This window comes from Schistocerca nitens, chromosome 9 (assembly GCF_023898315.1).
Source record: "Schistocerca nitens isolate TAMUIC-IGC-003100 chromosome 9, iqSchNite1.1, whole genome shotgun sequence".
Taxonomy (NCBI): domain Eukaryota; kingdom Metazoa; phylum Arthropoda; class Insecta; order Orthoptera; family Acrididae; genus Schistocerca; species Schistocerca nitens.
The window spans coordinates 506,318,836-506,332,545 of NC_064622.1; the positions used below are offsets into that span (position 1 = coordinate 506,318,836).

The following is a 13,710-nucleotide window of genomic DNA, read 5'->3' on the forward strand; positions in this document are numbered from 1 at the left end:
GAAATTTGGCGTTAACTGGCAGAGTGCCTCTGCCAACAGCAGAACACCGCCTGCAGCGCCTCTCCCGGGCTGGTGACCATATCGGTTGGCCCCTAGACGACTGGAAAACCTTGTTCTGATCGGATGGATCCCTATTTCAATTGGGAACAGCTGATTGTAGGGTTCGAGTGTGGCGCATGCCCAAAGAAGCCATGGACCCAAGTTGGCAACAAGGCACTGTACAAACTGGCGGTGGCTCCACAATGGTTAGAGCTGTTTTACATCAAATGGACTAGGTGCTCCGATCCTACTGAACCGATCATTGACTTTAAATGATTATGTGCGGCTACTTGCCGCATTGTCAACCACACAAATGCCATAGTGTGACATGAAGTCCATGAATGGCTGGAGATGGTCTCCATGTCACTGGGCCACAATTTTTTGCGGTAGGTTTGAAGAACAATTGGGAGAATGATAGCGCCCGACATGAATCTCGTCGAAAATTTATGGAACATACTCAAGAGGTCTGTTCGTAGACAAATTCCTGCACCGGCAACACTTTTGCAGCTGCGGATGGCTGTGGAGGCAGTATTGTTCACTACTTCTGCTGGGGCCTTTCAACGACTTGTTGAGTCCTCGCCACGCCGAGCCGCTGCACTGTGCAGGGCAAAAGGACACTATTAGGGGGCACCCCACGACTTTCAACACCTCAGTGCAAAGTTTCTGCTGTATCTGCGATTTTGGTACTTGGGGCGCAACGGGAGGTTAGCTACCACTGGGGCATAAGTGTTACCCTCTAATGTCGTATAACCGTTCAAGATTTTTCACTCCATCTGGCACTGATTCCAATTTTTATGGCGTGAAGATAATGGTTGGGTGGCACTTTATCGTATTTCGCTGCAGCAGTGTAAAAATCTTGCTTGGACATTTTCATTTTCGTTTATTCCACTGTGCACCTTGAGTCATAATATGATGGTTAGCGTAGGAGCATTTTAACAGCATCATTGCTGAACGTGAGTCTGGTAAAACTGATTTTTTTTTTTGCTTGCACTTCTACACCGTATTTAAATCTGTCTAAAATCGCAATGAGTTCTGCAGAGAGATTGAATGCACCTTCAGGCAGGTTGAGTTTGCCTCCTTATTAGCCTTGCTAACTACAAATGCACTTCCTGTCCCTCTTAATATTTAGGTCCATCTGTGTACGTAGGTCTGTCTTGAGGATAGTCCAGTTGCTACTTTGCTAGCGAAAACTGTCTCACTCAGTGTATATTGGCTGAAAAGAAGATGCATCTTAATATTCAGCTACACTAAGGTATGAGCGTAGGGCGTGCTGAAGCAGATTATATTTTGCGAAGTGGCAACTTATTTACGGAAGGACGAAGCAAAGAAGTAAATTTCTATTTTGTCTGTAACTGACATGTGGCTGTGTACAATTAATGTAAGTTAATTCTTACAGAGAAGAAAACAGCAACCAGCCACTATTAACACTGCTATTTATTCAGGTAAATAGCGCCGTTACCGGTTTCCATCAGACGGCTGTTCACATGATTTTCAAGATACACTTTACATTATCGTCCGTTTTTGATTTTTATTATTCCACTGTGGCGAAGTACACTCCTGGAAATGGAAAAAAGAACACATTGACACCGGTGTGTCAGACCCACCATACTTGCTCCGGACACTGCGAGAGGGCTGTACAAGCAATGATCACACGCACGGCACAGCGGACACACCAGGAACCGCGGTGTTGGCCGTCGAATGGCGCTAGCTGCACAGCATTTGTGCACCGCCGCCGTCAGTGTCAGCCAGTTTGCCGTGGCATACGGAGCTCCATCGCAGTCTTTAACACTGGTAGCATGCCGCGACAGCGTGGACGTGAACCGTATGTGCAGTTGACGGACTTCGAGCGAGGGCGTATAGTGGGCATGCGGGAGGCCGGGTGGACGTACCGCCGAATTGCTCAACACGTGGGGCGTGAGGTCTCCACAGTACATCGATGTTGTCGCCAGTGGTCGGCGGAAGGTGCACGTGCCCGTCGACCTGGGACCGGACCGCAGCGACGCACAGATGCACGCCAAGACCGTAGGATCCTACGCAGTGCCGTAGGGGACCGCACCGCCAGTTCCCAGCAAATTAGGGACACTGTTGCTCCTGGGGTATCGGCGAGGACCATTCGCAACCGTCTCCATGAAGCTGGGCTACGGTCCCGCACACCGTTAGGCCGTCTTCCGCTCACGCCCTAACATCGTGCAGCCCGCCTCCAGTGGTGTCGCGACAGGCGTGAATGGAGGGACGAATGGAGACGTGTCGTCTTCAGCGATGAGAATCGCTTCTGCCTTGGTGCCAATGATGGTCGTATGCGTGTTTGGCGCCGTGCAGGTGAGCGCCACAATCAGGACTGCATACGACCGAGGCACACAGGGCCAACACCCGGCATCATGGTGTGGGGAGCGATCTCCTACACTGGCCGTACATCACTGGTGATCGTCGAGGGGACACTGAATAGTGCACAGTACATCCAAACCGTCATCGAACCCATCGTTCTACCATTCCTAGACCGGCAAGGGAACTTGCTGTTCCAACAGGACACTGCACGTCCGCATGTATCCCGTGCCACCCAACGTGCTCTAGAAGGTGTAAGTCAACTACCCTGGCCAGCAAAATCTCCGGATCTGTCCCCCATTGAGCATGTTTGGGACTGGATGAAGCGTCGTCTCACGCGGTCTGCACGTCCAGCACGAACGCTGGTCCAACTGAGGCGCCAGGTGAAAATGGCATGGCAAGCCGTTCCACAGGACTACATCGAGCATCTCTACGATCGTCTCCATGGGAGAATAGCAGCCTGCATTGCTGCGAAAGGTGGATATACACTGTACTAGTGCCGACATTGTGCATGCTCTGTTGCCTGTGTCTATGTACCTGTGGTTCTGTCAGTGTGATCATGTGATGTATCTGACCCCAGGAATGTGTCAATAAAGTTTCCCCTTCCTGGGACAATGAATTCACGGTGTTCTTATTTCAATTTCCAGGAGTATATTTTTGGTGTGTTGTTGCCGTACAGTAGAAAAATAGTGTTAGAAGCGCCCTATGTGAAAATAACTAGCCTCCAAACGATGAAATACAGCGTAAATAAATATGTAAGGTTAAGTGGTTATGGTAGTTGCGTCGAAAATTCCGCGCAATTTTGTTGCGAATTTGCAGGATTGTATTTTTCGCATATTCCTAAATATATAATTTATGTCATGTCTCTGAGAGAGAATGTCTCTGACACTGTTGAGTTTGTAAATTTGTAATCTATGTGATAACTTCACATGTGGAAAATTCGTTTTGGTGTGTGTGTATGTGTGGTGCTTTGCACAATATGTTGCTGTACAAGTTACATAAGTGTTGGATATATTTAGGAATATGCGAAAAATACAATCCTGCAACTTCGCAACAAAACTGCGCGGAATTTTCGACGCAACTACCATAACCACTTAACCTTACATATTTATTTACGCTGTATTTCATTGTTTGGAGGCTAGTTATTTTCACATAGGGCACTTCTAGCACTGTTATTCTACCGTAGGGCAACAACACACCAAAAATACTTCGCCACAGTGGAATAATAAAAATCAAAAATGGACGATAATGTAAAGTTTATCTTGAAAAACATGTGAACAGCCGTCTGATGATGAACTTTCCAGTTCGAAACCGCTATCGGCGCTATTTACCTAAATAAATAGCAGTGTTAATAGTGGCTGGTTGCTGTTTTCTTCTCTGTGAGAATTAACCTACATTAATTGTACACAGCCACGGTCTCAACATGTCAGTTGTAGACAAAATAGAAATAAGTTGCCCCTTCGCAAAATATAATCTGCTTCAGCACGCCCTACGCTCATTTTATGTTACGATCCGAGCAGTCGTCATTTCTGGACTGAAGATTTGGTTGGTCCACACTTTATTTAAAATATTCAATAAATGAATTCATCCCTTCTCCGACATGCATTGAAGCAATCAATAGAGAATGTTACTCGGTCCTGGTACCATAGTCTTGCTGGGTGCCATTGCTCGCGTCATTTCCCACAGGGAAAAAATATCATTTAGTAGGTGTTCCATCTGACACTCATCATGAGCTCGCTTTTTCCTGTTCTCGTCCGCTATGTTGCCAGTAGCACTCCTACTGCCGTTTTAATATATCTTATTCTCTATATTTTATGCCAAACGATAGTCATGGAGCACTGAGGAGGTGAGCTATTACACCAATATCGGCAGCTTCCCCTATTTTTATTTTTGTATGGACTCTGCGCCCTTGACTGGATTAAAGTACAGAAAATTCTCTTCCACAGCTTGTCGCTAGTAGGTTTTGAGTGTTTCTCTCCCCTCATTAGCTGCCGTCTCACGTTATTCATCCCACCTGACCGGGGGCAGAGGCCTATAAGGGCGTGTTTTGTGGGTTTGAGTCTTCCGCTGCCCATTCAATATTATGCACTAATACAGCATGATTCACACTCAGATCCGCACTCTCTTTAAGGTCTTTCATATTCTCCATCAACATTTCCCCATATTCCGCCCACTGCATACAGTAATCTAGACAAGCACATGAATCATAAATATAATTTCAAAACCTGAAGTATTTGCTGTTGCCTTTAGACAAATTGCAGCCACAAGAACTTAAGCTGGAAATGTGTGTGTTTCTGTATGTGTGTGTGTGTCTCCTCAGAAAGTTTGTACACGTGTATATGCTAACAAATATGTTTGTGACATATGGAATAATCGGGTCTACTGCCGGATGTTTGTGCCGCTCTGGCACAATATTTTGGCCACGTAACGCGTTGCCTTCTTCAGGTGCTACCTGTCTCAGTCTCAGGTAGCACCTGAAGAAGGCAACGAGTTACGTGGCCGAAATATTGTGCCAGAGCGACACAAACATCCGGCAGTAGACCCGATTATTCCACATGTCAAGATCTCGCCGGGAATGCCTGAAGAGTTACAAATATGTTTGTGTTTATGGATAAAGTAGTTAAGCTAGAGCCATTTCTATCCGAAATATTTCGATCAAATTGTTTCCTGTTAAATATTAGCTTGCTCTGTTTGACAAGGATCTTTCGTCAAATTTGTAAATGAATGGATTGTCATGACGGAAAACTTTATTTACATGCCTGAAGGTGTGAGAAGTTTATGTGCCACATTTTGGCTGTATTACAACGGGAGCTATTGCACATGAAGAAGTATTATACCTTAATAGGGCTTCTTTTTCGGTGGCGGGCTATTGCTGCTAAGCAACAGCATTCTAAGATTAAATGTCAGGTATCAATGTGACAAAGTAAGCTGACTAAATGAGACGGAATGTAGGAGTTTTTAACTGATGAAGACTTTGGGAGTATCATGTCACTGTACGTCTGTACTTTAGTAAAAGGAGACTGTCCCGCTGTTTCGTGACATAAATGGAGAAAATTGCGTATTAATTTGTGGTTGTTGGACAGATATACTTTTGGAACTGGTTTCATCTCAGGTTCTTCTGCAGTATTCTTAATCGTAATTATCTACTTGGATAAAGAAATGTGACAAATTGCCGTTGTTTGACAGGAGCCTTCCTGAAAAGGAGAAGAATAGCAGGCTGATTCAGGCAGCGAAAGGGGGTGCAGTTACTGAGCTGCAGACGCTGCTGGCAGCTGGTGCGGACGTGGGGGCGAGGGATGAGGCCGAGAGCAGGTGGACCACCCTGCACTGGGCTGCAGACAAGGGGCACGAGAAGGCAGTGAGGTGCCTGGTGGAGGGTGGAGCAGACGTGGACATCAGGACCAGCGGCTGGCAGGAGACGCCTCTGCACAGGGCTGCATACAGTGGCCACGAGGCTGTGGCGCGGTATCTGCTGGAGGCAGGGGCGGAGGTTGATGCCAGGAACAAAACGCAGAGCACGCCCTTGCTCTTGGCTGCAGAGAAAGGACACGCGGCGGTGGTGCGGCTGCTACTGGCCTCCACGCCTTACCACAGCGCCAGGAATCAGTGGGGGCGAACGCCGCTACACGAGGTGGCTCTGAACGGCCACACAGAGGTGGCTTCTGCACTGCTCGAGGCAGGGGCCGACCGCTGGGCCAGGAATAACGAGGGGAAAACCCCACTGGACCTCGCCACGCAGAAAAACCACCAGCAGCTGATAGACATGCTAAGGTGAAGCTAGTAGTCCGACAGACATTCTTGGAGTAAAACGAAAAGAGCCCGACTCCAAGACTTTCCTTCATTATTAAAATAAAGAATATGATAAATTTAAACCTGTTGTCATTCACTGTTTCTGTACTCCAACTTCAGGGAGAGCACTGTATCTCTGTACACTCGTATGGTTTTTGCTTCTAGTGAGCCCTCCAAAAGATGTCTAGTTATTTCAATTTTAAATCATGGTATACAGTTTTAATGTGCTGCCCAATTTTTCCAAAATTATAAAAATACTGGGAGATTAAACTTCTCTCAAATGTGAAAACATTTTCCAAGGTGCAACCTGGTCATCGACCTAGGAACAAATATTAGACTGAAATTCAGAAGTACTGCAGATGAGAAAATCTCTTCAGTACTGCACATACTAGTGTACCTGTCACTCTACTACACACCAACACTTAGTAAATGAAATGAAATTAAGAATAATTTTATAATAAAACCGTTAAAATTAAAAAAACTTGTTGAAATAGTAGCTATTGGCAACTATCACAAGGTTCGCTTCTGAAGATAGGTGAAATTGTTGACAGATTAAAGACACTTAGTTCGTTTGGAAACATGTGTTCCATTCTAGAACACTTTCTTTCCACCAGTGACAGGTCATAGCTTAACTGCTGACACATTCTATAACTCGTTTTGGAAACATAGACAATTTTGCACACAATAAGAATTAGCATGATATCCGAAATAGGCTCAATATACTCTGCAATATTTAAATATGTAGAACACAAATTGTTTGCAAATGCTGCACAGTTCATATCCTCATCTGTAACAACAACGAAAAATTAGAAAATGGAGCAAACTGCTTATTACATTACTTCATCTGATTCTAAAATGGGTTTTTGATCGGTAGTTCTCTCGAGTGACTCATGTTATCCTGAGTACATTATCCTGTAAGATCAACACATCCCTTACTTGTAAGTACGGAAGTGTCATCACAACAAGAGTGACAATGAAAGATATCTACGAGGTCATACTGAAAACACTTGAGAAAGCTTTATGTGGTTTTCTAGATTGGCTGACGTGTTACATGTCATGCATGTTACTCAGCCGACTGTCCCACTCCACTCACACAGGCTACTGCTCGCTGCCAGTAGAGGACTCTACACTGAAGCATGTGACATGGCTTGGTGTGACATAACTATCTCAGTGTCCAGCGATATTCTCACAAACTGTCCACACACGGAGCATCTCTCCTTCTGCATGACAGTGCTATACCACACAAGAGCGCTGCATCTCTGCAACTATCCGACGCCTCGACTTGACGGTCTTCAATCATCCTCCATACATTCCATACTTTGCCCCATCCTGCTCCCATGTGGACGAAAAGTTAAAGAACACTTTCGAGGACTTCACTATGACTTTGATATTGTTGGAAAGGCGGCAGGATGAGGCTTCTTCAACAAACATTCTATAGTGACAGTATCAAAAAATGTTCTCCCATTGTCAGTAATCTCTTCGTCGCTAGAGTAAATGTGTAGCAAAATAAATATGCATACATGAAGAGTAAAGATGTACAGCGGTAATAAAATTTGGTTTATTTAAATGGTACAAGAGTTTTCAAATAAAAAAATTCGAAGGTGTTACTTTTCATCACACCCTAGTAAAAACTAATCCACGAAAACTGTGAAAACAACAAAAATCGGAAAATCTTCTATTACCACATCTGATTACAGAAAAATAGTTCACAGGATCATGGTTTGTGCCAAGTGAAACTACTGCAGATTTCACACTACTGATCTATAGTTTGAATGCGTCTTCATGACAGATCCAACAAGGAAATTACTTCTGTGTCTCCTGTGTAGTAACTTGTGTCTGTACTTACAGTGTGAAACCATTATCAATAGCCACATGACGTTAGTTCTGAACCCAAACTGAATTTACTCATGTGTCATCAGTAAATGTGTTTCCTAGTTATTGTGTTTACTTACAATATCGTGGCAGTTGCAATATGCACACCAAGTTATCTGCATATTTGAAATCGCGTTATTGGTTTATCCCTATTTAAAAACAATCTTAGAACAACCTGAAATCGTACAGTTCTCACACAGCTGTAATGCTGCAGTTAGAAGACGTACCACCATGTATCAGGCGTTAGATTAGATTAGATTAGTACTTGTTCCATAAATCAGGAATACGACAGTTCGTAATGATGTGGAACGTGTCAGGTTAATAAAAGGTGTCTGTACAAGATATTACATTAGACAAAATATTACATGACACTCAATTTTTTTGTGGAGGTTGGGAAATTACCCACTATATCCAAAAATTCATCTAATGAGTAGAAGGAGTTGCCATTAAGAAATTCTTTTAATTTCCTTTTAAATGCTATATGGCTATCTGTCAGACTTTCGATGCTATTAGGTAAGTGACCAAAGACTTTTGTGGCAGCATAATTTACCCCCTTCTGAGCCAAAGTTAGATTTAACCTTGAGTAGTGAAGATCGTCCTTTCTCCTAGTGTTGTAGCCATGTACACTGCTATTACTTTTGAATTTGTTCGGATTGTTACTAACAAATTTCAGAAGTGAATATATATATATATATATATATATATATATATATATATATATATATATATATATATATTGTGAGGCTACAGTGAAGATTTCTAGCTCTTTAAATAAGTGTCTGCAGGATGATCTTGGATGAGCTCCAGCAATTATTCTGATTACACGCTTTTGTGCAATGAACACTCTTTTACTCAATGATGAGTTACCCCAGAATATGATGTCATACGAAAGCAGAGAATGAAAATAGGCATGGTAAGCGAATTTACTCAGATGTATATCGCCAAAATTTGCAGTGACCCTAATAGCATAAGCAGCTGAACTCAAATGTTTCAGCAGATCCTCAGTGTGTTTTTCCAGTTCAACCCCTCATCAATGCATACACCTAGAAATTTTGAATATTCTACCTTAGCTACCGATTTCTGATCGAAGTCTATATTTATTAATGGGGTCATTCCATTTACTGTGTGGAAATGTATATACTGTGTTTTGTCAAAGTTTAATGAGAGCCCATTTGCAGAGAACCACTAAATGATTTTCTGAAAAACATCGTTTACAATTTCACCAGTTAATTCTTGTCTGTCGGGTGTGATAGCTATACTTGTATCATCAGCAAAGAGTACCAGCATTGCATCTTCGTGAATATAGAATGGCAAGTCATTAATATATATTAATAACAGCAGAGGACCCAAGACCGAACCTTGCGGCACCCCATTCTTGATTGTTCCCCAGTTTCAGAAATCACAGTTTTTTGCAGATTATGTGAACTCTTTATTTCAACTTTCTGTATTCTACTAGTTAGGTATGATTTAAACCATTTGAGCACTATCCCATTCATACCACATACTTGAGCTTATCTAGAAGTATTCCATGATTTACACAATCAAAAGCCTTTGATAGATCACACAAAATGCCAATGGGTGACTTCCGCTTACTCAGAGCATCTAATTTTTCATTAGTGAAAGTATATATAGCATTTTCCGTTGAAAAACCCTTCTGGAAACCAAACTGACATTTTGTTAAAACTTTATTTTTACAAAGGTGTGAATGCACAACTTTGGAGGGTAGTTTTGAATTACTGAATGGAACTATGTCATATACTGTAACTAGCTGAGCATCATGATCAGAAAGCCCATTCTCAACAGGACAAGAATTTATGTTTTTAAACCTATCTTGGTCTATAAAAGTGTTATCTATCTGTCCTTTACTACCCAAGTAGGAAAATTAATGACAGATGTCAAATTGAAAGAAACGAGCAACACTTCCAGGTCATTCTTGCTATTACACTCTTTCAATGAATCAACATAGAAGTCCCCACAAATAATAATTAGCTTTCCCCTATCTTACAGATAGCACAACAAGGCATCCAAGTTTTCTAGGAATGAATGAAAGTTTCCTGAAGGGGACCTATATACTGTCACAATTATAAAAGAGCCCTCCTTCAGTTTAAGTTGACAGGGACATGCTTCTATATGTTGCTCTAGACAAAACTTTTTTGTATCTAAGCTTTCTACACAGTGATAACTTTTGACATATATGGCAAATCCTCCTCCCACCTTATTCTCTCTACTAATATGTGCAGCTAGTTTAAAACCACTGATATTTACCTTTTATATGTCAGACACAATGTGATGCTCAGACAGGCATAGTATATCTATTACATTATTAGATTCAATGTCATCTAAACAAACCAGGAGCTCATCTACTTTTTTCTTCAATCCCGGAATATTTTGGTGAAAAATGGTAACATTATTTTTTACTTTACTTTTCTGAGAATCTACTTTTTTCTTTAATTCTCCAATGTTTTGGTTAAATATGGTAAAATTATTATTTACTTTCCTGTTGTGAGAATTTTGTGAGTTTTGGACAGCTTTAGCACCTGCATGCTTGAACTTCTCATTGGACACTGATATTAGCCTTAAAAAGAGGTACATCCATGAGTACTAGTATCCTCCCTTATGGATTTCGCTAACAACCCTGCCAGTTTACCCTGCCCTTTCCCATTGAGATGTAGGCCATGCCTTGTGAAATCCCATCAATAGCCTCGACAGGAATCAATCCAATGTCTGACAGAGTGTCTGCCCAACACCATATTTACCCTTCTGACAGAGCTGTTCAACTGGGGCTGATCATGCCGCACGAAAGCAGGCACCAGCCCAACATTGATATGGGTCGTTGCTGAGGCTGTTTTCACCAGGTCACACTCAATGCTGTAGCCCTGATCCCTATCAATACTGTTTCCCACTCCACCCACTACCATCACATGATCATGCTTTGTGAAGCCCTTGCACAAGGAACCTATATCCTCTACCACCTGGCTAAGACTTGCACTTGGCTTGTGGAACTCCACTCACTCTCCACAGAGTACTGCAGCGGATTGTCCTTTCTTCCACATTTCCCTTCAGTGGATCTTCAGTGCATTTCCCTCAGGACAGAGACATGCCGCTGAAGGTTCCGCAGTGGCCGCCATGCAGCTCACCTCTTAGAAACTCTGCCGACAGCGCCCACACTGACCAAGCTGCCACTCTGCTGCACTAACGCTCTCAAGAACTGTATAAAATGAATGACGAATTACTGTAGGTAATCCAGCCAGAAATCGAAACACTTTGCATGAGGTGATTCTTGAGTTTCTCCCGGCGTATTTGATAATCAAAATACCCACGGGTGTACTGCCGGTTCCTCTTGAGCAGCCATAGCGTACAGATCTCCGTGCCAGCACGTTCACAGGAGCTCAGTCCATCAGTTCACCTGATGATGGCGACATGTATAATCGCCGAAATATTGTGCCTGTTGGACACTGTAGACCGGCAGCACACCCGTGGATATTTTGATTACTTTGCATGAGCACTATTCCTCTTTGAAGGGCTAAAAACTAGTGATATATTTTCAAATATCAAGACACAAGGGAAATAATTTTTCAGTTGCTGGTCACTTATTACAATGAGGAAAGTGGAAAATTTGTGCTAGACTGGGATATGAAACCTAGTCTTCTGCTTACTAGGCAGATGTCCTGACAGATTTAAGTTCTCATCATATACCACACACTACTGTTGTAGTGCCCATTATCTTCACTACTAGCGGCATTTCGCCAATTCCAATAAGAGTTCAAGTGTGGTGAGTACCTCCACTGGATTATGGATTATTTTGTAGAGGGGACACATTATGTTACCTTGGACGCTGGGTGATTGGAAGAAGTAGAGGTAACTGTGAATGTGCCACAAGGAAGTATGTTGCGACTCTTGCTGATTATGTTGTATGTCAGTCAACGAAGAAGATCGCTTACAAGTAACTTGTATAACCAATAATTGAATATTTTTCTTGTGTGTTGAATTAACAAATTCAACTAACAGGCGACATCAAATGTGTGCAAACAGGAGAGCAGAAATGGTCACAGATCGGTCTGATCCATGGTAAAGTATCACGCAAAACGCTCAAAAATAGAAAGTGGCAGACGCCTTAACATAGACGACCACTACCCCATGGAAGGATACTTGTATGTTGCAGAAACTGGTTTTACTGGGAAACTGGTGTTACTTTAAGGAAAAGGAGACATAAGATCAGACTTATCACAGTGTGCACAGACGCCACTGAATGGTCACACTTCCCTCAGTCACTATGCGAATAAAGTGGAGGGAGCGGCTACTGTGAAATATGATGAGAAACAACATCTACCATTCACTTCAGTGGTTTGCAGAGTACGGATATCGACGTAGAAACGTTCAAAAAACCACCAGAGCCATGTATAATACAGGCCGGAGTGCGCCCCATAACAATTTTGATTGATATCTTTCACGTCTGGGCCAGTACGTATTACGAGGTGCATTCAAGTTCTAAGGCCTCCGATTTTTTTTCTCCGGACTGGAAAGAGATAGAAACATGCGCATTGTTTTAAAATGAGGTCGCGTTCATTGTCAATACGTCCCAGAGATGGCAGCACCGTACGGCAGATGGAATTTTACCGCCAGCGGCGAGAATGAGAACTGATTTAAATACTTAAAATGGCGACGTTTTCCTAACTTGAACAGCGTGCAATCATTCGTTTTCTGAATTTGTGTGGTGTGAAACCAATTGAAATTCATCGACAGTTGAAGGAGACATGAGGTGATGGAGTTATGGATGTGTGAAAAGTGCGTTCGTGGGTGCGACAGTTTAATGAAGGCAGAACATCGTGTGACAACAAACCGAAACAACCTCGGGCTCGCACAAGCCGGTCTGACGACATGATCGAGAAAGTGGAGAGAATTGTTTTGGGGGATCGCCGAATGACTGTTGAACAGATCGCCTCCAGAGCTGGCATTTCTGTGGGTTCTGTGCACACAATCCTGCATGACGACCTGAAAACGCGAAAAGTGTCATCCAGGTGGGTGCAACGAATGCTGACGGACGACCACACGGCTGCCTGTGTGGCATGTTGCCAAGCAATGACAGCATGAATGGGACTTTCTTTTCGTCGGTTGTGACAATGGATGAGACATGGATGCCATTTTTCAATCCAGAAACAAAGCGCCAGTCAGCTCAATGGAGGCACACAGATTCACCGCCACCAAAAAAATTTCGGGTAACCGCCAGTGCTGAAGAAATGATGGTGTCCATGTTCTGGGACAGCGAGGGCGTAATCCTTACCCATTGCGTTCCAAAGGGCACTACGGTAACAGGTGCATCCTACGAAAACGTTTTGAAGAACAAATTCCTTCCTGCACTGCAACAAAAACGTCCGGGAAGGGCTGCGTGTGTGCTGTTTCACCAAGACAACGCACCTGCACATCGAGCTAACGTTACGCAACAGTTTCTTCGTGATAACAACTTTGAAGTGATTCCTCATGCTCCCTACTCACCTGAGATGGCTCCTAGTGACTTTTGGCTTTTTCCAACAATGAAAGACACTCTCCGTGGCCGCACATTCACTAGCCGTGCTGCTATTGCCTCAGCGATTTTCCAGTAGTCAAAACAGAATCCTAAAGAAGCCTTCGCCGCTGCCATGGAATCATGGCGTCAGCGTTGTGAAAAACGTGTACGTCTGCAGGGCGATT

General features: G+C 43.3%; 1 protein-coding gene across 1 annotated transcript in view; it reads left to right on the top strand.

The window, feature by feature from the left end:
• The window catches only part of LOC126204380 (serine/threonine-protein phosphatase 6 regulatory ankyrin repeat subunit B-like), a 394,854-nt gene that overhangs the window by 229,467 nt on the left and 151,677 nt on the right, over nucleotides 1–13,710 (top strand). Inside the window, exon 10 of the mRNA XM_049938752.1 lies at nucleotides 5,548–6,133. Within this exon, the coding sequence (XP_049794709.1) occupies nucleotides 5,548–6,133 (586 nt within the window). The remainder of the gene's footprint in view (nucleotides 1–5,547; nucleotides 6,134–13,710) is intronic.